This window comes from Aythya ferina (assembly GCF_964211825.1).
Source record: "Aythya ferina genome assembly, chromosome: 1".
In the NCBI taxonomy this organism is placed as follows: Eukaryota; Metazoa; Chordata; class Aves; order Anseriformes; family Anatidae; genus Aythya; species Aythya ferina.
The window spans coordinates 71809920-71836470 of NC_140296.1; the positions used below are offsets into that span (position 1 = coordinate 71809920).

Here is a 26551-nt window from a genome sequence, read left to right on the forward strand (position 1 = left end):
CAAAATTTTTGTATTTGTCCCTAAAGTAATACAAAAGTTGTTATATCAAGTGAAATTAAATATTGCCTTCAACCAAAATTGCTTTGAACAAGAAGAAATTTTACCAGAAAAGAAAACAAGGATTTTTCATGTTGCTTCCTAGCCCTCCAGAAAATTAAGTTCATCATTAACTTAAGTCAATACATTTACTTGTATTGCCCTCCTACAGAAAAAGTCTACAGAAATATGTCTTCCTTGCAAGATCAAGGCCCTATATCCCTTCTTTTGTAGTCAAACAAACACTGTCTTAGGTATCAGTTCAAAGAGTCTGCCCCAGTTATGTACCTCATAATGAATTTTCATGGATACTGCTTCATGGAATTAGAACAATTTCTTCAAAAATAGGGGAAAAAAAATAGCAATAGTTAGACAGTTCTGAACTTTTAATTCTCTGAGTTATATTTATTCAAACAGTTATGATACATCAACAATATTGTTTTCTTTACCTTGTCAAAGATTTTCTGCTTTTGTTAACTACAAAGGATTAAGTCCATCGCATTTAAAAACCTTATGTCATCTCACATGACTGTTTCTAGTTAATGTCTACTCGTACAATGTAGTACCTCAGAAACTTATTTTTGGAACTTTAAAGAACCCTTGTGAGCTTCTGCTGCTGTTTCCAGAAATGTTTCTTGTTTCCATCATTTCTTATATCTGCAATCAGACATTGAATAGTTAGCATGGAATTTGTATGAAGAACCAGTCCAAAGGCAGTAGTTTATTGGACATTATTTGGAAACTATTGCAGCATTATAGGAGAGAAATTCTGATTCTGTCTTGACCCAAGTGGACTTCAATATTCAATCATACTGTTTCGGCTGCTGTAATTTTACTGGGCTGAAGATCAGTAGTAGTTAGAGATAAACTACAAGGCAGTGTTTTCTTGAGCTCATTTTAAGAGTTGCACAATGTAAGAGACTATTTGTATCAGACAAACTCCAATATCAGCCTTTCTTAGATCTGTCAGAATATCATCCAGCTAACAGAAAGTTAACTCTTGCATGTAAATAAAGAAGGTATATCACTCCTACAGGTCTTCTAATTCAAAATCCTTCAAATGTCCCTGTTGGTGAATGTTGTCTCCATTCTCTTCTAGTATTCCCAGAACAACCTCTGAGTGCATTTCCATTTGCATTGAAATTTGTTTCTGTTGGATAAAAAAGAAAAAAAAAATTGTTATGCACAACATCTGCATTGAATGGTACTACAAATTCTGCTTGAATTTTATTACAAGCTATTTGATTTATCTGGGGTTAGTACAGATTACTTCGTCTGTTATGATAACTGAGTTACAGAGATCTCTCCCTGTAATAGGTGATCATAAGCAAATTTGCTTCACTGTTCTGAGCCTTTATTTTGTTGCTTGTTGCCTTGAAGGATGATATAACCGTATACCTAGAGTTTATGTCAAAGTCACACTCTAGCTTTCAGTGGTTGTATTTATGTGTTGGTAAAACAGATTATCTCAGCACCATTCTTTGCAATCTTCTTTACTCTTACATTATGTCCAAAGCCAATGTCACTGCTATTTCAGGTGTCAGCAGTATCTGAGGTACTGATCTGTTCCATATGTTTTATTCAATTTCTCTTTCCTAGATGTGCCATCAACACACATCTCAGCCACTTGTAGTAATCATCTAGACAACAATTACATAAATATGCTGAGGTCTTCCTGTCAAAAGTGTGTGTGGTGTTTTGTAATAGTTTGGGGACAGAGATGTCTTCTTTCTCAGTTAGTAATATTTGATATATTTTTTGTGGTGGTCATTATTTGTTGTATTTTTTGTTTTATATAGTGAATACAAAAGATGTCTGAAGAGTAGTGCATGCAGTTCAATGTTTGTGGGAGATACAGAATATATGTTTGATGATAATTTTGTCTTTATATTCTGGTAGTTCATATGTGATAATCACAAGGGGTATTTTTAGTTAATTTGCACACCATTGCTCGTGAAAAGTGTGCCAAAGGATTTTTGCATAGAAGAAGTAGCAAATATGACACCTTTAGATCAAATTCAATAAAATAATTTTGGCCATAAATATCACAGAAATGACTTTGAATCTTGAGAATGAAAGACTTGACTTGAGTATAGTTCTGGAGCTCTCTTGGGCTTCTCTTTTCTGAGACTATAAAGTAGAGGAGCACAGATTGCTCTTGGGAGCCAGGCTGAGGCTTGTGGAACGAACTCCAGGTGTGAGTTTAAAACACATGCCATCGGTCTTGTCATTTCTGATATCATTAGGCATATAGACAACAATTTATTTATAAGTTTGCCTTCGAGAGAGGAGGTTAGTGGAAGGGAGGGTACAGGAGGGGAGGGGATGGGACAGGATGGGAGGGGAGGGGACTCACTTCCCTTGTCTTACAATCTAGTTGTGATTCATGAATTTAGATGGTCCACAATTTCTATCAGGGTTTGTAGTTATGCTTGTATATTTACATTTAAGTTAATTAATTAATTAATTAATTAATTAATTAAAAACAACAACAACAACAAAGCATTGAAAGGCACATTTTTTTTTTTCCCCTGGAAGAAAAGAAGGTGGCATAGAAGCTTACATTAGCAATTGTCAGTTACATTCCTGAACGCACTAATAGAAATCTTCAAGGTACTGTACAGCAACAGAGTTGAATAGGACAGAGTAAAATGAATGAAACAAATCAAAAAAAAAAAAAAAAAAAAAAAAAGGCACTGAAACAAATGTTTTGAACACAGGATGGAGAAATTCCTCATAACAGTTTTCTATTTCAATGGTATGTTCCCAAAACACACTGTTAAGGCACACCTTTCCATCATGTGTTGCAGAAGAACCAGATAAGAGACAATCTTACTGTGCTTCCTATAGCACAGTTTACTGTGTAGCTTCACCAAAATTATAGAGATCTAGACTACTGTCTGACTAACGCATTTTTCCTCTAACTCACACAATCACAGGCAGTAATAAAAAGACTTGAATGTGCCAGCCAAGGAGCTGCATTAATTACAGTCACACAAATATTGGAAATACTTATTTTCTGTTTTGTCCAGTTGACTGAAAATTTTTAATCTCCTGTGAGATAAGCTAGCAACTGAACTTCCATTAGCAGAATGGAATATTTTCCAGAGTAAATATCTCTGGCCATGATTTACCTTGGAGCAGGTGTACTCTTGAGGTAGCATATACTTCATGCATTGCTAAGCTTCCTCTTGCTGTATGTATACGCTTATTATGAAATAGCCAATGATTTACACTTCGCCACAAAACTCTTTCCTTTGATAACTTGCCCACATGCTTATACATGTAATAATGCCTATTCTGCAGGGAGTCATAGTGATTGCTGCTTAAAACATTGGTCCATTGAGTGTGGTTATGCTGAAGCCCTCTCTGAGGCACACTTGACATAATATTCTCTTGAGGACTTTCTCCATCGTTTGTATGGAAATCATTGTCCTGTAACCTGCACAAGCACTCTATGTTTTTTTTGTTGTTGTTGTTTGTTTGTTTGTTTGTTTTTTTCTTTTTTGGTGTTTTTTTGTTTGTTTGTTTGTTTTGTTTTTGTTTTGGCTTCATTACAAGAACTCTGCATACCGTTTTCCCAGTTTTTCTTAATACTGACCTGCTGTTCCAAATGCAATGCTGTGCCACTCTGATTGCAAGTAATATCATGCGTGTCAGTGTAGTGAGAGAAAAAGTACAGATACACTCTACCTGGTGGTGAGTCTCATCTGCAGCTAACCAAGTTATGATATTATCTGTAGGATGTGGAACAGGCATGGTTATAACTTCCAGGCATCTGTACCTACAAGAGAGTGATACAGACATGCAACTCTAAAATGTCTGCAGGAATTAAACAATACTTTGCAATAGGTGCACCTGCAATGGACACTGGATAACAGTTTAACTGAGTAAGAAACTTAAACACAGAGAGGAGATAATCAGACAAGTGGAGCATGGTCTGTGACCCACATGAAATAAATTATTAATCTAAGGAACACATCTAAATTGAGGTGGTTAGGAACTGCCTAACATCTTTCAGAGATTCTGAATTCTTTACACTGACTAGAAAGGGAACTTGAGTACTTTGGGGGAGATTGTTTCCATAGGTGTCAAAAAATTGTTCATGATTTAGACATTTAAATTAAACAGACATTAACCATTTCTAAAGCTATAATACATTTTGTTTTTTTGTTTCATTACTGACATTTTGCTCAGCATTTTTCCAGCTTTTCCTCTGCCTCACTGGTTTTAACTAGAGCTAGAGATTTAAAAGGACTCTATAGATATGCACACACATTTGACTTCCAAGAAAAGCAAGAGCTTATGGCATACTACTATGACAAGAACAAAAAATACTCCTATTTTAATAATTTAAAATATTACCTGTAAAATATTTTAATCAAAGAAAGAAACATAAAGGACAGGGACAGGCATTACATCAGAGATGTCTTTTAACTCATTTGAAGTCTAGCACAATTCAACTTGAGTGTGAGTGGTGTTTGCATAGAGTTCATGAACACATTTTGTGCCATCACAAAGGATTATCTGTTGGTTTTCAATGCTATGCAAATTTATCACAGAAGAGATCTACCAGCTGAATTACTCTCTTGAGACCAAAAGCAATCCTCATTATTTGACCAGAATATTTTTTTTATGTTTAGATGCAGATGGCTCTCAATTACATGTTTTACTTGCACACAGGGAAACGTTTGATATTGTATTTTAATGTTAACTCTTTCATAGCCACAGTTTCTTGAGTTTTTGTTTATTAAAAGAAAGTAGAAAGTATGGTAACCTCTTTTATCCTAATCAGCATTTAATCAGCAGTTATTTTAGTCATTAATTAATTATTTTACTTTTAACACTGGTTCCATTTAAATATTACATGTTACAAATACTAAGGTATCTTGAGTTACCTTACCTTCCTGAACTTTTTTTTTGTTTGTTTGTTTGTTTGTTTGTTTGTTTTGTTTTTTGTTTTTTGTTTCTCAGAAAGCCTTCTCTGTTATGCCAATAGGAACAATGTGTAACTGAAAAGAAAAGTAGTGGTGTCAAGTCAGTTGTCTGCATTTATTAGTGATGGTTGGAGGGCCACTAATGGTACAGCAATGAAAATTCCTTCTGTCAGAATGACTTTCACTTTTGTTTTTTGTTGTTGTTGGTTTTTTTTTTTTTTTTTTTTTTTTTTTGGTAATCTGTTCAGTTTAGAGGAAAAGAATATTGTAGGCAATATCCATAAATTATGAAATGAACTTGGGCAACACGGGAAATGAAATTTGTCTTTGGTGTGATTAGTGCTGGTGGCCTGAAAGCAGAACCCACAAGACCATGGGGCAAAATCACAGTGAGAGACAGAAGTCAGACTAAGGTGGAAAAATGTCGTCTACAGAGGCAGAGATATGGCTAAGATCTAGGTGTGAGACTGGAGCTCCAGGGACTGTGATGGGATCTGTGAGATACTGCTCAGTAGTAGATGTGGTCTTACATCTAGCACACCTTTGTTAAAACAACAGCTGGTAATGCACAATTATCTGTTTCTTGTAAACAATAATTCATCTGAGAAGACTGGTGTTTGACTTTACTCCATTGAGTATGGTTTGCTGACCCTTACCTTCATCTCTCTTTTTCCCTGACCGCTCTCATACCAACAGTTTATATTACCTTCCAGAAATGTATATTACCTTCTACACGCACATATCAGCAAACCTCCAAGGAAAATTAGAAGGCAAAGCAATGTGAGGCTTAGCAGCATGATGTCCACTGTCTTTCCTTAGAAAGAAGAAAGATAATGTTAATAATGTGGGAAAGGATATTTCATAAATGAATGAATTATATATTAATGACTCATAAATATTGCACCATTCCTGTACTGCTAAAGATTTAAACAAATATTTCACCAAGCTTTTTAGATGGAACAAGGGCTTCTGCATTCAGCATTGTTTTTTTCTCCTCCTTTTAGCCCTCAGCTTTTGCTGCTGTCTCAATCCCCATGTTCCTCTGCATAAATGGACTCCATCCCTTCCTTTCCCTGGATTTCTCTCACGCTGTGCATGGCCTGTCCTTTCACTGCATGTTTCCATTGAGCCCTGATTTCTCTGGATATCAGGCTCCATTTTTTCATCTGTCATTGACACTCCTGCTGCCCCAGCTGCTCCTGGATTCCTGATGTTGCCACCTCCCATCTCCACACACCATAAGACTCATGCTGCTGCCTCCTCACCCCTTCACAGCTGTAACTGGTTTAAGGTAAAATGAAAATAAAAGCTTTTTGTCAAACAAAATATTCTCTCTGACTCAAGAAGCAACATTTGTTCTTCATTATACTTACCTTTTTAAACCGTGTTAGGCAAAGTCCTAAAGAAATGCAAGTAAACATTTTGAAATACATATTTATACTGTTCAGAAAATATTGGTTTTTTACCTTGCATTCACTCCTCTAAAATACCCCAAATACCAAAATACAAAAGCCTTTGATAGACTTAAAAATGCATTTTTTTGGCAAATTTTATTTTTGTTTGATACCTAGCTTTAGAACCATGACTATTTTGGATTCCTTTGAACTAAGTACTTTGAAGAAAAACACGTAGGAACAGTTCTTAAAATGTTAGTGGTCCTAGGCCAGTTAAACAATGGTTTTAGGACCAATCTAGATCAAATTCAAAGAACAAAAGATTTGAATAAAAGTTCCTGGTTTGAATCCACCTGCAGTTAAAACCAAGGAAATGAATTTCCACAAATTTGATGTAAAACCATGAAAAAGCTCTCAAACCTCTGTATAGAACTAAGTGTAAGAACAACCTTTATGTTCTACTAAAATACTAACCTATTCTTTATTCATTTTAAGCTGAAGACAAGAGTTTTCCCCTTGTCTTTTGAGTGCTCAGAAAATAAGTTTGGAACACTTTCTGGACTGTGTAACATTAATTCTTTATTTTGAGGTGATTGTTCTGCAACATTCTGTTGCTAACCCTGTATCACGTACACACTCAAGAGAAGAGGAAGCAGTGGTCTTTATACAAACCAAACCACAAAGCGGTTCGATCTTCTTGCTTTCTTAACTCATACATTTTGAAAAGGTGAAAGAAAAAGAAGCACTTATTCTTTGAGATAGACCTTTTAAAGTTTTGTTGTTGTTGTTGTTTTATTTTTTTTATTGATTGATTGATTTTGTTTTGCTATTTTGTTTTTTGTCTTTTTTTTTTTCAAATGCAAATGTATAAATTTAGTCACATACAATAGTGGCTTGGCCTGCAAAATTCAGAACACCTCTGAATTACTATTAACTTCAAAGTGATCTATGAATGCTCAGAAGCTCTAAAAATTAGACCAATTATTTCAAGTTTCTATATATGAATAAAGCTGATCAAACATTTCTCTTTCAGCAGAAAGTTTCTATACTGAACAGTTCAGTTTAAATTGTTTTATTTTTCAAGGGCATATGCTAATTTTGATGGAAAACAAATGTGTTTCCCATGAGAAAACTAACAAATTCTTTTCATGTCAAATGAACATTTTAGAACAAATATTTTAGTTATGTCTTGAATTATGTTATTTCATTTTGATGTTTCAGCTTTTTTAAGTAGAGGATAAAATGCCTCTTAAAAATGCATTCTTAAAGAAATGTAACATAACTTCCAGATGAAACATCAGAACGTCATGTGGAAGTAAACAAAAAGCAGGTCAGTCCACATTGCTTCAAAACTTTCAGCAGAAAAAATGACACATTCCAAAATAAAATACTGAATGGATGTTTTTCCTTTCAAGTTACTACATGGTAAGTCTCAATATTTTAAAAATAACTGTGTCTGTGAAATTAAGTCTGTGACTTGCGTGAAATTATTATGAATGATACTAATAATAACATATTTTTTAATATAAATAAATAAAATCTAGGCAGCATTAAAATGCACTACATAAAGTCTATTTATTATATGTATTCCCAATTAAAAACAGCCAAAATCATTTCAACAGAATACAAAATAAAATGGACAGAAAACTCTTTCTAGGTATCAAAATAGATGCCTAAAGAAGTTTGCCTGAGCATGCGATCCTTCAGTGTAATATATTCCATAGATTTGTTTTACAAAACCCACTAATCCTCTCTGAATACAGGAAGGAAGAAGGGAAATAGGCATATTACATGAACTTGTGCATATGTGCAGTATGCGCCATAGGTAAATCAACTTGCTGCACTGAACACATGGAGATATGACATATTATATGCAATTGCAGTCTTGTCTTCCACAAACTTTTCTGAAGGAAAGGAAACAAGCTGTGGTTGTTAAGCTCCAACAACAGCTGTAGAGGAAGTTGGGAAACCAACGGTGTTGAAAAGTCAGACAGCTGCAGCTGCTGAAAGGTTTGGTAGGCTGGAATCAGGGTGGATAACTGCTCAACTCCATTTCCTTTTTCTAGTGAGGGGATGGCAGAGAATGAGTAAACCTACATTTCCCTACTAGGAAAAGCCCTTCTAATTTCCCCTCCCTCCACTGACTATCAGCCTGACATGAGGCACCAGGAAGACCTCTCTGCATGTTAATGTCCAAAGCTCACACTCTCTTCAATGAGAAGAAAGAAGCATTTCCGAAAGGCAATTCAAGTTTCTGATGGGCTGAAATGTGTCCTCTCCTTCACCATAGTGAGCACATGAAGCTCCTCTCTCTGACTATTTAAGAAGTGAAATGCTTCTGAAATGAAGTGAATGAATCTGGACTGCAGAGATGGTAGCTGAGAGGTGCCAACAGAATAGTGGGATGTGGTAAGGCATTTGGTGGAGTAGACAGACTGCATCATATAAACCCTCTGAGTGAATTTACCTTCAATCCATTGCAAAAATATTAATGTCTGGCCTTGTGTTTCCTGTATCCTCAGATAAACATGTATTTGAAACTCAATGAATCAAAAAGACATATGCCAAAAATACAGTCTGATACATTAAATATTTATCTTGAATCATGTTATTAACAATAGCATTCAACAGTTTTTCATGTTAACATGCAGAGACAAGTCTGTACATTCCTCTGTGTAGATATTGAGTGTCACTCATTCTATTATCCAAGTTCCCCTTTACCCAACCTGACATTATGAAGCTGCTGTACGTGGAGGCATTTTCCTAACCATGGAAAGCACAAGAGTCACTTGTTAGCATATGAACTTTAAAATCTTGTCATAGGAGGTCAAGGAAAAAACATGGTTCTTGTTTAATTTGTACTAAAGCAAACTGTGAGAGCCAGAGCACATATATTTGAATGTGAACGTAACTACTTCCTATCTCTGTCAGATGAGAGATTATTCTCCTGATACAGTAACAGAAATATGTTAAATTTAGTCCTTGAGGACTACATGATTTGATGAGCTTTATGACATTCATGTGTTTCTTGGCTTACTGTCTTCAGCTGAAAGCATTCATAAAGATGTCCATTGCAGAACAGGCAGGGGGATGTTGTGAGCCATGCAGCTGCTGACCATTTTTGTTTTCTAAAGGCTGCCAAAAATCACACCGGGAGAACAGTCCTGTGCTATTAACCCATTAGATCTAACCTATTAGATCAAACGGTACATTTCCCCACAGCATGTAGAACTGTGTGACCGGGTGCATGGCATGGACTTCCACATACTGCTACAGTACAGTAATAATAATACAGTACAGCAAAGAGAACAGAAAGTAAATATGCTAAATTATACTAATATATAATGATAAGAGTTATGAATGATAAATACATGATAACTTACCATCATGAATAATCACTGGTTCACTCCAGTCACTCCATATCTTGTTTCTTATGCATACCTCTTTCTTTGCCCTCACTTGTGCTGTATATTTCTTTGCTGGCCTATGAAGTGGATACTCATATTTCTCTGCAGCAACATTTACAATCTATCAAGACAGGTTTAAGGGGTTATTTTAGGTGATTTCACATTGCAATTGAAACAGATAAAATTCTATGGATGTCAAATACTACTTAACTACAATGTCACTTACCTAATAAAAAGAGATTTTCAGAAAAAAAAAAAAAAAAGTGTTTATATCTGACACAATCTGTCTTTTAGCTGGCATGTATTAAAACTCAACTCAGGTTAAAGATCAGGAGGTTAAAACTAAAAAGATGGAAGGAAGTATCAGCTGTATGAATGGTCAGAATCTGAAAGCACCTATTCCCTTTTTTTTTTTTCTCACGCCAAACATAGGATGAGTACAGTAATAATGAATCCACAAGTTTCAAAGCTTTTGTAGTGGGTGGTGTGCTGTTTTTAGTTTTCTGCTAGAAAAAAAGCTTTCAGTTTTCAACTGTCTAATGGTGAGGGTTCTCCATTATTTTAGTGACTATTTTGAAACATCCTTAATTGTGTCTATAAATGAAAGCATGTCACTTCAAAAGATTAAACATATGCAAGGTTCACTACAGTCTATAACAGAGGGTTCTCAAAATCATTTACCAACTTTGAAAACTGGAGCTAGGTAAAATAAACAAACAATGCTAAAAAATTAAGAAAAGAATAAAAAAAAAAAATTAAATTAAATTTAAAAAAAAAAAAAAAAAGTAAAAAGACAAGAAGCTTCTGCTCAGAAAAAAAAATCGGCATTAATGTTAGGAATTTGCAAAGAATAATAGTATTTCTGAATACACATCTCAGAAATAAATGAGCACAGAATCTTTGCATCGTTGGGGTTAGGAAAGCATAATTAGGGCAACTTTAAGAAAAGGTGACCTACTGCTTTCCTTATATTGATCACAGTATGGATTTGGCTATGTATCACACAACTTCTTTCTCTTCCTTCACTCTTTGTGACCCTGTTTCCAGATCTGTTGCCAGAAACAGTTCCAAAAGCATACATGCTAAGGTTTACAAAGTAAGTAAACATGTGTGATATCAGGACTTTCAACAGCAAACTACACGTATGATGTTTTAGTGCTCACTACATTCTGTGCCTGAACATTTGTTCCTAAGGAGACAATAATAAAGTAATGTCATTGTAAGAAATTACCAAAGTGCTAGAATGAAAGACATCTTGTAAAATTATGTAGGCCATCTTATGTCAGTGAGACCAAAAAATGGTAGACCAAATGTTGCTACACCCAGACCATTCTTGGAGGATTCTTGCCTAACCTACTATCTGTAACTCAATAAGAGTCACCCCAAGCAGGCTTGAAAACCTGTTGCCTTGCTAGAGTTTCCTTGGAATTAGAACACTTGTCCTAACTTTTAGCCTGTTTTTCTTGCTTTAAATTTAGCTAATCACTATTTATCTTACTCACAAGTAGTCATGAGTAAGTATGATACTTATGCTCTCATTAATATCCTTTTATGTACCAGAGGAGGGTTCACACAAGTTACTGACACTCCTTTACTCTAGACGGTGTCCTCCTAGAGCATGTCTTCAAAGCTTCTGCTTGTAAAATGTTGACAAAATGAGCAGAAGTTTTGAAAACATGCTCCAGGTGGTGGAGACTGAAGGACAGGTTTAGGGTAAATGTTCTCTGAACCTTTTTACAATATATTTATATTTTGTGGTGGTGCCCAAAGCACAATTTGGGACTCCAGGTGAAACTTAGCAGCTAGAAGGAAGAATTAGTCATGACCTACATGTGACATGCCTATCATATATACTTTAATAACTTTTGACCTTTGTGTAATAACGTAAAATTATTGACTCAGTTTGTGGTTCAATGTAATCCACAGACCTTTTTTCTTCAGCTTTGTTGCCTTCACATTAATTCCTCTTTTTTAAAAAAAAAAAAAAAAATTATTTTTTTGCAGATTTGACCTATACATCCTAATCGTAGGATTTTCCCTATTACTTAACTTTGCCTTGTTGATTTCAAACTTACCCAAAATTTCAAATTCAGATTTTATTCTCCATACCGCTTGTTAACCCTTCCTAGCTTTCAGTCACCTGTAGACTTAACTATCTAATTTTAAGGTTTATCTGTTTGTATCACAATAATATTGTCTGTACACATGAGTATTCAGCAAGTCATCTCTTCTAGTATTCAGAATAAATAAATATAGACTTTCATATTTTAATCATTATCCTCTTAGGTGGATAAATATCAAACAAATATCCACAACCCTGTTTATGGAATACCCTAATACCTCAAGTAATTAAGTCTATCTGAAAATAATTAATACCTGGATTTGACCAGGAAACAGAACCTCAGTCTTGCTCCACTCATCTCTCTCCCATGTCTCCTGTAACACTGCTGCAGTTTTTTTCCTTACCTTTGTGTCTCAATTTTGTGCTACTTTGCTAGGTAACTACCTTTCAACCATTACTACCCTTTATCCTGATTCTCCTCAAATCTGCCTCAAAGATCCTTCACTTAGCTGGTGCCCTCACATGTTACGCTTTGTTGTTGGTTGACTCTCTCCTATCTCCCCAACCATCTAATCTATGAAAAAAAAAAAAAAGCTCAACAATTTTCCGCTGATGTAGGTGTTTATTCTCTTCCACCAGCACCCCAATTTTCCTTTTGTTTCCTTTGCTTTGTTTATATCCTGCATATGTGTAGAAAACAGAGGAACAACTGTGTAAGAAAAGAAAAATAGAATAGGTTTACTCCATGTAAATAAAGATGCTGGAAAATTTAATGCATTTGACATTTCCTTCCAGAGGGCCGGAGGTGTTAGGAAGCTGGAAAGGGGCAGCAGCAGCAAACTATAAAGAGCAGAACCCTGCTACTCAACTCAGGCACATCCTAGCCCTGGGCTGACAAAGGACCTCTTACTCCTGGCCCTCCCTGCTTCTACTTCACTTGCTCTGTGTCTTGAAATGGCAAAGTAACCTGCCTGCATTGGCAGGAAAGGATCAGAAGTGCTCCAGCACATTTCTGAGCAGCATACCAAGGATCCAGCATGAACCTCCCTTGCTCACTCTGCTTCCAGCTGTTAAAGATTAGGAGCTTAGTGAAAGGGCAGGAGAAAGCCCCCAGATGCATCTAGCATGAGTTTTGAAGTGTTATACTAGGGAATGGTTAAGGAGATGATAACTATGTGCTGAGGTGGCCTAGAAGGAGACTAGCTGTCTTTATTCTGGGGAAAAAAAAAAAAAGAAAAAAAAAAAAAAAAGAAAAAAAAAAAGGACTGAGAGGTCCAATATCCACATACAGACCCAAACACCTTTTCCATGTGCTGCAGTGGGGGCATATGTGAATATGAGAAGATCCAATGCAGCTCTGGAAGCTGTTTATCAGAATTAGCTAATAAACCAAACATCTGAACTAATAAACCCTGATGTAATATATGAAAATAATGTTATGTGTCCAGTAATTTGCCTACCTTATTGTATTTTTCCTTTCTACTGTGTCTAACGAAGAATGGGATATATATTAACTTAGTCACATGTTCTTTCAGACTTGAATAGTATCATTAGCTTAGATAAGCCTTTTATTGCTACAATACTGCGCATTCAGGCATCTTAGCTAAGATTTAGGTTCTTGAAGAAACACACAGCTTAAAAGAGACCTTGAATGAAAACACCAAAGATTCAGAAAATTCACATTCAAACACATATCTGAGTTTTTTAGTATCATATGTTGAGTTAAGTGCTTGGCCTTCAACTCTTTGGGAGTGCAAATGAGAATCTGCCTGAAAACATTTCAGCTCTTACTGCTATGTACTTTTAAACCACCAGCTGGCAATGCCACAATATTGTCACCATGCTGCATAAGCAAAACTATAACATTGTTCTATTTTTTAGTGTTAAAACTAAGAGAAGCTGCTGATACAACATGAATGATCATTAAATATATAATAAAGTATGTAAACAACAGAAGTGATTATTTTAGTGATGTATCTAGAAATAACAACATTGACATGTAAATTGTGAGCACCATCCTGCAAGGATTCACATGAATAATTCACTGAATATAACATGAATTAAGTATGAGAGAAAAACTTTGCAAGGGTGAAACCTAATTACAAATTTTAGCAACAAATTAATATTGCAATTTAAATTAGCAAAGCTGGTTTAGTTTTGAGGAGTACATTGAGAGTCAACATAGTGTTATTCTGATGGCAGGAAATCATATGCTTTTAATCTACAGCTTCAGAGCACAGGAGGGAAGGGATAACATCCAGAGGAACCTGTGAGTTTCTGAGGCTTGAGATGTGGACCTGTGAGAACTTTACACAGTTCATCAAGGCCAAGCCAAGGCCCTACACCTGGGTAAGAGCAATGCCAAGCACAAATACAGGCTGGGTGGAGAATGGATTGAAAACAGCTCTGAAAAGAAGGACCTGTGGTTGTTGGTTAATGAGAAGTTCAACATGAGCCAGCAGTGTGTGCTTGCAACCCAGAAAGCCAACTGTGCCCTGGGCTGCATCAAAAGCAACATGGCCAGCAGCAGGGAGAGGGAGGTGATTCTTCCCCTCTGCTCTTATAAGACCCCACGTGGAGTAATGTGTTCAGCTTTGGGGAAACATGGAAGTATTAGAATGAGTCCAGAGGAGGGCTCCAAAGATTATTAAGGGGCTGTAGCACCTCTCCTGTGAGGACAGGCTGAGGGAGTTGTGGTTGTTCAGCCTGGAGAAGAGAAAGCTCTGGGAAGACCTTACAGTGGCCTTCCAGTACATAAAGGGGGCCTACAGGAAAGCTGTCAGGGAGAGACTCTTTGTCAGGGGGTGGAGTGACAGGTCAAGGGGGAATGGCTTTAAACTAAAAGAGGGTAGGTTTAGATTAGATATTAAGAAGAAATTCTTTACTCTGAGGGTGATGGGGTTCTGGAACAGGTTGTCCAGAGAAGCTGTGGATGCCCCATCTCTGGAGGTGTTCAAGGCCAGGCTGGATGGGGCTTTGGGCAACCTGGTCTAGTGGGAGGTGTCTCTGCCCAGGGCAGGGGGAAGGAACTGGGCGATCTTTAAGTTCCCCTCAAACCCATACCATTCTGTGATTCTGTGATTCTATGATTCTATGATTCTATCATTCTATGAATAGTGCCTTTCTACAAGTAATTAATTCCATGTTAAAATGCAACATTTTGCAGCTACACTTCAAAACAAATACATGTTCAGTTTCTGTCTAGGTGGGGGAGTGTTTTGAAATATCTACAAGCGTTTTTCAAACAAAATACTTATACATATTATCTTAAGATTCAGGTGGAACATCAAGAAGACACAGATGTTATCCAGGCAGAAACCGATTCAAAATTCTTGGTGTATGATAGAATCTTATTTACACTCAGCTTATTTAAAGAAAAAAAAAAAAAAAAAAAAAAAGTGTAATTTCAAAAAGCCACAGAACAGGTGAGGCTGTCTGGCCTCTGGAGGCCAGGCCCATCTCCAGGTGGCTTTTGAAGGCCTCCAAGGAGGAGACCCCACAGCCTCTCTGGGCAGCCTGTGCCAGGGTTCCATCACCCAGCACAGGAGCACTGCCTGGTGCTCAAGGGAAGCCTCCTGTGGGCCTGTTTGTGCCCAGGGCCTCTGGTCCTGGCACTGGGCATCACTGAAGAGAACCTGGCCCTGTCTTCTTTGCACCCTTCCTTCAGGTGTTTATAGATATTGAAGAGATCCCCCTTAGCTTCCTCTTCTCCAGGCTGAAGATTCCCAGCTCTCTTAGCCTTTCCTCATAGGAGAGGTGCTCCAGTCCTTTCATCTTCATAATCATCATCTTGAATTCGTAAAAGTGTTTTCCTACTTTTCACATTTAGCATCTTTTTTTTTTTTTTTTTTTTTAAGCAATACATACTTTAGATTCAAAAACTTAATTTAACTAGGAACATCTCAACAAACACTAAACAAAAGATATAAAGTGTTTCAATGTTTTTAAATAACATTTAAAAATGTTTAACATCCTTCAGAAAAACTCTGAAAATAGCTTTGAATCTTTATACATGGAAAAGAGCTGCTAAGAGTGAATAAATCTGTATACTACTTCTGTAGAATAGAAGATAGTTGCAGTTCCAGAACAAATGAGATAAGCTGGAGCCTGACCAATACATATTAGTGAACAAACTGATGGAAAAACACACCATACAGTATCTTTACAGTGCAACTGTAGCCATCCAGTTTTTCCTTGTATGAAAAAAAAAAAAAAAAAAAAAAAAAAAAAAAAAGGTAAAATATGCAAGTCTAATCTTTGGATGGAAAAGATATGGGAACAGTGATATTCAACATCTTTCAATAACATATTCTTCTGGCTGAAAACTACCTTTCTGAAATAAAGGTTTTTACCCTTTCTTCTGTTTCTCAGTTTTCACAAATTGATGTCTTTTTATCAATAGCAAAAAGTCATTAATCTGAGTGATGTTAATGTACAATTGGAATTCAAGATGAAAAGTAAAAAATAAAACAAGCAAAACAAAACAAAAAAGCAGTCCACTTGAAAGCAAAAATGAATCTGAAAAAACTTCCTAAAATTTTCTTTTTGACCAGAAAGACAAAAAATGCTGGGCTATTTAAGAATGATCTTAAGGTTTCTTTAAAGTTGTTTGAGTTTTAATTCCTTTAAGCTCAAAGTATGCCTCATTTTTATATAAATTATGCTATGGGGAGTAAGTACATTGCCCCCAGAATGATTACCTTATGGTCCGTTATTTTCACTTGATACATGAAGCAGTTGTTACTTGCTGAACCAACGGTAGGCGGGGGTTTCCAGTGAATTTTAATACTTCTGTTTTCCAGGGAAACTGAGACGTTGATCGGCGGGTTGAGTTTCTCTGAAAATAAGCACAGAAATTTCTTCTGTACCTCATGTTGTTTCTCATATTTCTGCTGATGCAAAACAACAACAACACAGTACATTGGTCTTTATAATAGACAACTGCCTGTTTGAACTGGAGTTTCCCACAGGCAGAGCAAGCACTCAGTGAACAAGCTGATTTCTTTAAAAGTGCTGCTCACTAAGTGGTATCCATTTGTGCCTCAAAATAAAGGGAAGCAGTTTTTTCTCATATAACTTTCCAGGCAGGAGGAGCAGGCCCTTTGTGTTCACCGAGTTTTGGAGGGTGTCAAGAAGACCTCGGAGTAGGCTTTAGGTGGTTTAGGATTATTTCCACCGTGTCTTGTGGGATACCCTACGTCTGTCTATGAGTCCAGTGGTTTAACTTTGAAAAAGTGGAGTTTCAGTTCTCACTGACGTGTAGCAGCTTCTGGCAAGTATTATTCACTTTATGAGTTCTGCTACACATGCTTAAAACATCTATTTCTTTTTCAAATGAGCACATGAGCACTTGCTATGGAGGAAATGTTTTCCTTTGGAGCAAGACAGGCTTAGGAAATATAAACAATAAAAGAATAATTCCCCACCCCACCACGTCTCATCATGAACTGCAAGGCATGCAGAGGCCATGTGTTCTGTGCAGGGAAGGTGGGCAGGGTTGGTAGCAAGGGATGTTTTGCTTCCATGGATTTTAGCATTTGGTTTAGATAACCAGTTTCTAGCATGGCGAGTGCTGGGGCACTGATCTCAGTCAGGTACAGGTGTGTGCTGGAGTGCTCAAGCAGCATGACCCCTCTCCAGTTGCTGTTGCATTGCCACAAAGGGAGGAACCACAGCTGCAGTCCTCCAAAAAAGCTCTCCCAGCAGAGGCATGTATTCACCACAGGGCTGTGGGGACAGAGATGGTAAGGCCTGAGACTGGCATGGCTGCAGCATGGCACTAAGAAGACAGAGATGGAGAAGGAAAGAGGGAGAGTGGCAACACTGCTCCCCCATAAAGCAGCTGCGTGTGTTTTCCTGCAGCTGCAGCTGCATGAACCTCTACAAGAGTTTGTATCATGTTAAGGTTTCCTGTTTGGCTTTTCTTTTTTGTTCCCCATCTTGAGAAGTCTCCTCTCTGAGCCCGAGGCAGGCTCCACAAAGTTAGCAAAAGCTTCTTTCGCAACCTCAGGCTTGTAAAGCTGTTCTCTTCCGCCTGCCCCTGAAACTGACCCTATTGGCACAGACCAGCCTTAAGGGTCGAGGTGTACCCCAGCCATGAAAGGTGAGGAAGGTGAACAGCAGCTATTTTGTGTTTGGCAGTGGTAAAAAAATGTTTCCACCTCTGAGATATTATTTCCAGAGCATCTCACCCTGCTGTGAGTGTACCAAGAGTAGGAATGCAACCCTAAAGAAGGAAATTTCTTCAGCCACATTGGCAGCTAGGGCTGAGTTATCTTGGGCTGTGTGCAGCACAGGGCAAGCACAAGTCCTGCTTAGTCAGGAAGCATGTCATGGTATGTGACAAGAACTGGGCTTGCAAGGGCTGGCACCCCACAGCACCTCCAGGAGAGTGACAGGACAAGGTTGGCTGAAGCCCAGTGGGGTGTGCTCCAGTTGAAGAAGGGGAGCCAAGCACAAAAGAGCCTTTCTGATGAGTGTGGTACAAAGGGTGCAACTGGCTTCTCAGGTGGAGAGGGCAGCACTGACTTGCAACACTAGCCTTGCAAGGGCAATGCCATGATTTGTAATGTGTGGAAAAGCATCACCTGCAAACACCCTTGGGGTTGCTGCACGCTACCAAACTTTGGCAATGGATTTTAGGAGCAAGGTAGATTTGTGCTCTACACTGGGACAGGAGGGGAAGCTGTTGGCTGAACCAGCTGTGGCTGGCATGCAGCCATGCTTATGACTCAATGGAAATGTCAGGATGGGCTGGGAGGAAGTGCTGGTGGCCTAGCCTCAGCAAAGGGGAGGCAGTGATGTAGCTCTAAACAGGAGGGAGGAGATTGTAATGCAGACAGTTTGGAAGTGAGCTCCTCCCAGTTCAGCTATGAAACACCTAACACAGTGTCCTGCAGATTTTTTTTTTTGGGGGGGGGGAGGGTGGAAGAACTTACATGTATTTCCTTGAAAATATGTCGTTGTGCGAAAGCAGAACATATTGCTTTTAGCTGATTCTGACTGCAGTATAATTATTTTGGTAAAACCAATAATTATAAAGTATGAGAACAAAAGAGAATACTGTATAAGAATAAAAGAGACCTAGCTCAGGATAGATTTGATAGTTTTTAATGAGTTTTTGCTTTTATTTGAGTTATCCCCAATTCCAAAGTCACAGGTTTGAAATATGATCAATACTTTCATGATTTAAAGTATTTGAGTCTATAATCTGTGCTAAAACTCAGGAGAATTTCTCACTAGTGGGATTAATTTAAACATCACGATGAAGTAAAGAAAAATAAAGTAATCTGATCATTCAGGACTGCCAGTAGTTAAAAATCACTGGCAAAAATAATTTTAACTGAAAAATGCCTTCATAGATAAATAGAAATGTTACTGATATTTGAGAACACTCATATTCTCAGATCAGTTATTAGTGAGACTTTTGTGGGTTTATATTCCTTTTTCTTTATCCCTTTCCTCAGAACTATAAAAGAAAAAATGATAGAAAAGAGAAGAACTGGAGAAAAGCAGAGATTTTTTTTTTTTTTCAAATTGCATGGAATGAAACCTTTAAAACATTTTCTCACAATATTGTGATTTTTATGACATTTTCATTTATCACATTTTATTGTGATTTTATGTCATTTTTAAAAGACAATTATAGATAAACAATTGTATTACTTCAGAGAAAAATAAATAAAAGCCTCTGAGCCACAGTTACTTTTCTTTAATTTTTGTGTTAAATTCTCAGAGATATAAATGCATAGAAAGTTAGAAATAATATTTGAATTTTTCACACTTCCCTCTTTCATTTCTTTGCTTCAAGACCAACAAAATAATTAATAAATGAACTTTTCATAACTGGCAATAATGGACAATACATACCTATTTTCTGAGGTAGAAGAGCTTTGTAATAAGAAAGTCCTCTTGAATTATTTTTCAGATCTGTTACAGATATATTTAATTTGATTTTTCTTGATGGCTGGAAATATATGTCTTTCATGTGGCATCCAATATTTTTCTTCCTTGCATTTTTTATATATTGCTGGCATTCAAAATCTTTTCCTGTCTGTCTGTCGGAAGAAAATATGAGTGTTGTAGATGAAGTTACAACAAACCTTAGACAAGGTATAATAGACTTGGGTTAAGCAAGTATACAAAACAAAACAAACAAACAAACAAACAAACAAACAAAAAACGGTTTGATACTTATTTTGCACAAGGTCTTTACCTGTATGAAAAAAAAATCTGGATATCGGCAGGAGCTTCTGCTTTAACATGCCAGGTGCAATTGAAGAAAGAAATATTATATATGATACATGAAAGATTCTGAATATATACTGAAACAAAGAAATCAGAAAAAAAATTAAGTGAAAATATGATGTTTATTTGATATGAATTTTCTAATAACAACATGATGGATGCCTTTACAAACCCATCAGATATCCTTATTTCTGGAGGATAACTGGTGGATGAGAACAAATGGATCTTTCAGCTTTTGAGGACATGATAACTGAGAAGCACTTTGGCTACCACCAAAAGCACAGTTAAACATAGTTAACACAGTTAAAGATAAAATAAATAAATAAAATAAAATAAAATAAAATAAAATAAAATAAAATAAAATAAAATAAAATATCTGGAATACTAGCTGAAGGTCTCTACTCTTTTAAGTTTTCTTGAAGCCAGGTAATACAGAAAGCAATCTCAACAGACATAGGAGCTGTCAGGGAAGATGGAGGGAGTGCTTGGGTTGTTCTGACATCTCATGCAGCGGGGCTAGTGTTTTCTGAATCTGAACATGCCTAAAATAATTCCTTAATATTTCAAGATGCTATGAGTCATTTTTCTATATCCATACCAAAAAAAATGTCATAAATGGGGTTTTAGAAGCAATATGACTCCAAGACAGAATATTATCATGAGTGCTTTTATGTCTTAACAACATGCAAGAAATAACAGACCTGGAGGAGCCTTGTAAGTACATTCTGTCCAGCCACTTTCCTTAATTAGCTCTTCAGTTTCTTTTGCAAAAAGCTGTGTTTTAACTTTAGCGTTAAAACCGGAATGTAACTCAAGACGTATTATCTTTTTCTTTTCCTGTAGTCTTTCCTAAGAAGGGAAGGACAGACAGTACTAAGTACTGAAAGGAAAATGATGCAAATTCAGTTACCAAATGTGTGATTTCACTTTAAACTGTGTGTAACTGTGGAACTTACTTTCCTTTCATAAGAGGTATTGAAGAATGTGTAACTCAAAATATACTTCACACGGTACTTCTTTGTCTCTTCTTCTGTCAGGTTATTGTTCCAGGACAGAATAACTCTGGAATCATATTTGGTAATCTGAAGATCATTATGTAGCCCAAGTTCATCTGCAATTATAATGACATTACACAGTGGAAGACCTAACCCCAACTGCATAGACAAAGGATTTTGCTTCCAGTAAGGCTTGCACATTCATCAGATCCCTGAGAGCTCTGTTCTCACATGGAGCAGGTTGTCATATTCAGTAATGTGACTTTAACGTGAGATTTACATTTACTTATCTATAGCTCCCAAAATGTCAGGTGATTCACTTTTAACTATCCTGGAGAATTTTCCTATGGGTTTGGTCTCTATGTCTATCCACTGGCTGTAGAAAGAGCCTCGAAAAGAAGTTCTGATCAGACATCTGGGATGGGAACTTTGGCAAGAAGTTCTAATCAGACATCTGGGATGGTTAACATAGGATGAACTGTCACTGAATATTTTACTTACCCACTACGTCTGGTTGTCCATTTGCCAGGCCAGTGGAAAACAGTGTTTTATGCTGTAATAAAGTTAGTATCAGCACGACAGGAACAAATGTAACATGTGCCATAGCAAATGCTTTGGGCCACAGGTCTGCAGAAATTGAGACTCTCTAGTTGCAAGTTTGGCTGGAAAAACTCTTAGAACATGATGTTTTCGTTTTGCATCTGTGAAATAATATGAAACAGTAACTTAACCACTTAAATTATGTTCAAAATATAGGAAGTAAGCATGAAATAACTCTTTGTCAATGGGTCTTGTTGGTCTGTGTCTTCTATTATCAGGATGTTTGTATTTAAACGTAGTCTTTAACTGTGTGCCAGGGCCAAGGATGATGCATGTGCCATACTGAGCTGGTTTTGAATTGGGGCGCTGCTTAATTTGCATGGCAAGATCACAGAAACGACACTACTGATAGTGCCTGGTAGCAGACAGCTTGGGTGGGAATCATCCAAGATAACTTTAGATGGATACAGAAACATCAGCTCTATCTGTGGGAGTCCTCTAGCCTCTAGTGGCAGTAGAGCAACTGTCACTTCTAGGTTGTGATTCACATTACCTGTTTTAGGTGTCTACTTTAGGATAAAATGAATGGTAACTATCTGAGGAGAAGATAAATGAATCCTGCCATTTTCAAAAGTGAGTATCAGTAAGAATACGCCACATTTGCAAACTTTGGGATAGAGTGGGCAAACAGATAACACACTGGTCGAAGTTGTTTTTAGAAAGATATACACATTGATGCTTCTCTGATGGCTGACTGTTCATTCAAAGGCAGTTCTCTTGCTGTAAGACGACCTCTCAAACAGTTCTCCACAGAATTAATAAGCTTCTGTGTTCTGTGCTTTTCACTCAACAACTACGAATTACCATAGCTTTGAATGTTTTCAGTACTAAATCCACACTCATGCATGCTTTTGTTTTATCCAGGAATCAGCAAAAAGACCTCTGGAGCTGCTGCCTAAAAGGAGACAGTGGCCATGTACAGGAAAATGTGTTCAGCACACCCCAAAAAAGTTTACAATAAGGTAACCTGGGGAAAAAAAAAATTAATATATATATATATATGCATATACACATGCACATATGCATACATTTATAAAGTTATTTTGGTGCAATGCAGTGAGCAAGAGGTCATTTAATGAGTTGTAGAGTTCTCAGGTTGACGTTGTTTATGAAGTGCTATGAAAAATCATGACAAAATGCTTTAAGATAGAGATTCCCCCACCTGGTTCTCTCTGGTATTTGTCTCAGCTATGGCAGCAGCAACAGCTGCAGTGTGTGTGCAAAATCAGGGCATTTGACCATGTGCACAGCAAATAAAAAAGTATTTTTCTCTGCTTGGTGTGCCTGGGAAATAAGACAGTTCTGATTGCCCAGAGAGGGAAAGGATAAGCTATGCTTGCTCTCGCTGCTCTTTAATGATACCCTTGGAATGGTATTGTTTGTAGCAAGAGTGAAAGTCAGGGAAAATGTAAAATGAAAACAAGGTTTCATGGGTTTATAACCCAACATGTAGTGGTTATAAAGATCTCATCCATTCCCATGGTGAAGCCACAAAAAGTAGTCTTAGGAACATGTATGTATTTAAATCAGTAGAAAGGGAAAAATGAGGGTGGAAAACACTAAACAAGTTAAAACTGAAATATTTGTAGCTGTCAGTAACATGACAATTATGGAAAACACAAGTGAAGAGGGACTTAAAATAGTCCCCCTATTTTGTCCCCTAAAGGGAACAAAATAAATTTTAAAATAACAAATGCTTCCAGTGTTAGAAACAAAAATACAAATCATCTGTGTGGCAATATAACTGACTGCATTCAAATGGAGAGAGAAAACACAGGGGCAGAGAAAAGATTTTAAAAGTCTGAATAAACTTAGGGAAAAAAAAAAAAAAAAAAAAAAAAAAGACGGTTTGAGTCAAAGAAAGACATTTCAGGAGAGATCACTGCTGTTTCCCAAAGGCGGCTTGTTCCTAGGAGTACCTTTTGTACAGCACTGAAGGCAATCTCTATTCAGTGCATAATGAACTCCTGCACCTTGAAGCCACAGGAAGTGTGATGGCAGACAATATCAGCAGGCTGAGAATAGGACTGGGCAAACTGGCAGAAAGCAGGTTTATGAAAAGGTTCCAAAAAGTATTAGGCATGAAAGTAGCTTCTGACATCTCTAATTTAGCAACTGTGAATTCTGGGTTGCAAGAGGTGGCCAAAGTTGTGGAATATATCCCAGTGGTACCTCCTGTTGCCATTGCTGCAGACAGAATAGGAGGTGCACCACTGGGCTGACCCCACAGGATATCTCTTATGTTTATACACAATGCATTAGTCCCCAGAACACAGCAAAGGCAAAACATGGTAAAATAAGAACACCCAAGGTGATCACAAGGAAACAAAAAGCCATCCATATGTAAAAGGCTTTTCGATACACTACTTGTCAAAGAAAGCATATTTTCATTTATGCCACCATAGATGAGCAGAGTACCAGAACATTTTTTCTCAGACATAAGCAGACAAGACTCTGTGCTTGTAGTGTTGTTACAAAGGGCTTTATGTTAGCATATGGTGCCAAAATTTAGTCCATGAGGTGCAAAATAAAATTAATTGCATGATTTATTTTTTTTAAAGAACTCTCTAGTCCTTTATTTCTCCCCTGAAGAAATAAATTCTAGTCAAATGTACTTAAAGAAAGATTTTAATGGGATAGAAAATACATAAATAATACAAATAATCTAAAAAAAAAAATCACTTATTACGAAAGTATTCTTAATAATTAAAGAATGTCACTATGCTTATATGTCTTTGGTTTGTTTGTTTCTTTGGCTTTGTTTTGTTTTGTTTGTCCCCTTGTTTTCACTGTTGAACTTCAACTATAGCCATTGTGCCTGCTGGTTGCTGCCCAGCAATGCTTTTGTTCTGCAACAGTGGGTGGATGGAGTAATGTTAAGGGGTGGTAACAAATGAGAAGCTGCCCACCATATACCAGAACAGCTGTGGAGAACATAGTGATTGTGCAAAACCCACCTGGCAAATCTGGGAAATAGACGGTTAGGGCCAGAAAATTAAAGTAGTGAAACCAATCTAAGCAAAACTTAGAGCAGTTACTTTTAGTTTAGGGAAAATGAACTGCTTAATTTTAAGAATTCAAGAGACTAGAGAATTTCCTGAAATGTAGACGTGTGCACTGGCCATGCATCTGAAGAAAGGCATTTCTGAAACCTTTGTGGATCTGATTATGTGACTACTCTTAAATACAAAAGCAATAATAATAGTAATAATAGTAATAATAGTAATAATAATAATAATAATAATAAATGAGGAACATCACTTTTTATATTTTGATTGAGAAAATAATAAAATTGTTCAAAAAGTATTCAATTGCATTAGAAAAAAAAAACTATATTATGCATAATTTACAGCATAAATTCAGTCATTAAGCAATAAAATCTTGCATTCTTAAACTCAAATCCAATTTACAAAGCAGTCTTAGATAAGGGGCGTCACTAAGACCATGTGTCTTATTAAGACATACATGTATCTAAAACTTACACTTCATTTAAGGCTGAGAATTCATATATTTCAAAGTCCTTATATGTGATAGTACACAATGTTGATATTGACTGAGGAATAATGACATGAACAACATACAACAAATACATTTTAAATGTCTGGGTAGATAGTTAAAATAGCACTACTATTTACATTTGTTTTTTTCAAAACTTACCTTCTTTTTAATGCATGTTAAATGCAGCATCATTTGGGCTGAGACAATGGCAAGGTCAGCACTGGAGAATCACAGAATCAAATGTCTTGATTTAAGACTATATTGAGAAACCGATTCAAGAGACTTCCCTTTTTCTCAATATGCCACCTCAGAAAAGCCCGTTGCCACTGTTGCTTCCTCCTATGGGACCAAAACACACCTCTTAATACATGGAACCTTAGCCAAATTCTTCAAAAATAATTTGAAAAGGCGCACCTCTCTATGACTAACCCCAGTGGTGAGAGATGATGTATTTTTTTCTCTATTCATATGAAAGAGAAATATTTCCAAACATTTTAGATATTGCAATGATCTTTGATGTTTTAAGAAAAAGTCAGATTACAAAAGAAATTTAATTGTGTAGGGCAAGTGGTGACTACGAGATCAACATTCCCAAAAGATAACCTCCTTGCTGCTGTTCTGTTTTTGTGATGGCTAATATATATCTGTCACTTCACACTAAATTAAAATGAATTAATGGGTTAAAGCTAAAAATAAACAAATTGCCAGACAGATAAAAATCCCAGAAATAATGGAAGAAAAAAGAAAAGAACAAAAGAATCTTAACTTTTGGAAAAGTGTCACTGTTTGTTTTACTCTTCATCTCAGAAACTTTGCCCAGCAGAGCATCTGAAAGTCTCCTCCTTTAACTTGCTTAGCAAATGGGGTTAATTTCCAGTTATTGCTGCCATACTGAAGTGTTGTGAGTGGAGTTCTGGAGAAGCCTTGATAATACATAGGTTTGATATTAACTTTTAATTTTATTCATGCAAGCTGATATTTTGTATTCCAGCTTTCCACCTTAAGCTGAATTTGATGGGAGAATTATGGATATACTCACTCATGTCTCTCTGGGAATGTGGTTTGGAACAGATATGCCTCTTCTTCATGTTAAGAAGTTTATTAACTGAACATCTGAAACAGTTCAGGTTTTGGTGCAAAGGTTTGAAATGAGCCTAAGGTGTCAAAAATGAATTATTTGCTGCCATTTGCTGCATTTTTTATTTTTTTTTTAAAAAACTAAAAACCTTAAAAAAAAAAAAAAAGGACTTCTTAAAAGTCTCATTTCACAACTGCTGAACAGATCAAAGTATATATCTTCTTTCATTTACTAGCTGTTGTGCTCCCCTCCAGACCATAGAAACTGGCTCTTCTGCTTTGCTTTTCTCCTTTTTTA

General features: G+C 36.6%; 1 protein-coding gene across 1 annotated transcript; it reads right to left on the minus strand.

Moving 5' to 3' along the window:
- Positions 1 to 407: 407 nt before the first annotated feature.
- On the minus strand, positions 408 to 25452 carry LOC311433287 (interleukin-5 receptor subunit alpha-like). The gene is made up of 11 exons (XM_084512233.1): positions 25336 to 25452; positions 21580 to 21779; positions 21040 to 21194; positions 20785 to 20932; positions 20052 to 20160; positions 19706 to 19893; positions 16537 to 16673; positions 9751 to 9895; positions 5700 to 5787; positions 3730 to 3820; positions 408 to 1186 (listed from the first exon to the last, which is right to left on the minus strand). The coding sequence occupies exons 2-11, from the start codon at positions 21680 to 21682 to the stop codon at positions 1067 to 1069; spliced, it is 1284 nt and encodes a 427-aa protein (XP_084368359.1). The 5' UTR covers positions 21683 to 21779; positions 25336 to 25452; the 3' UTR covers positions 408 to 1066.
- Positions 25453 to 26551: the final 1099 nt, after the last annotated feature.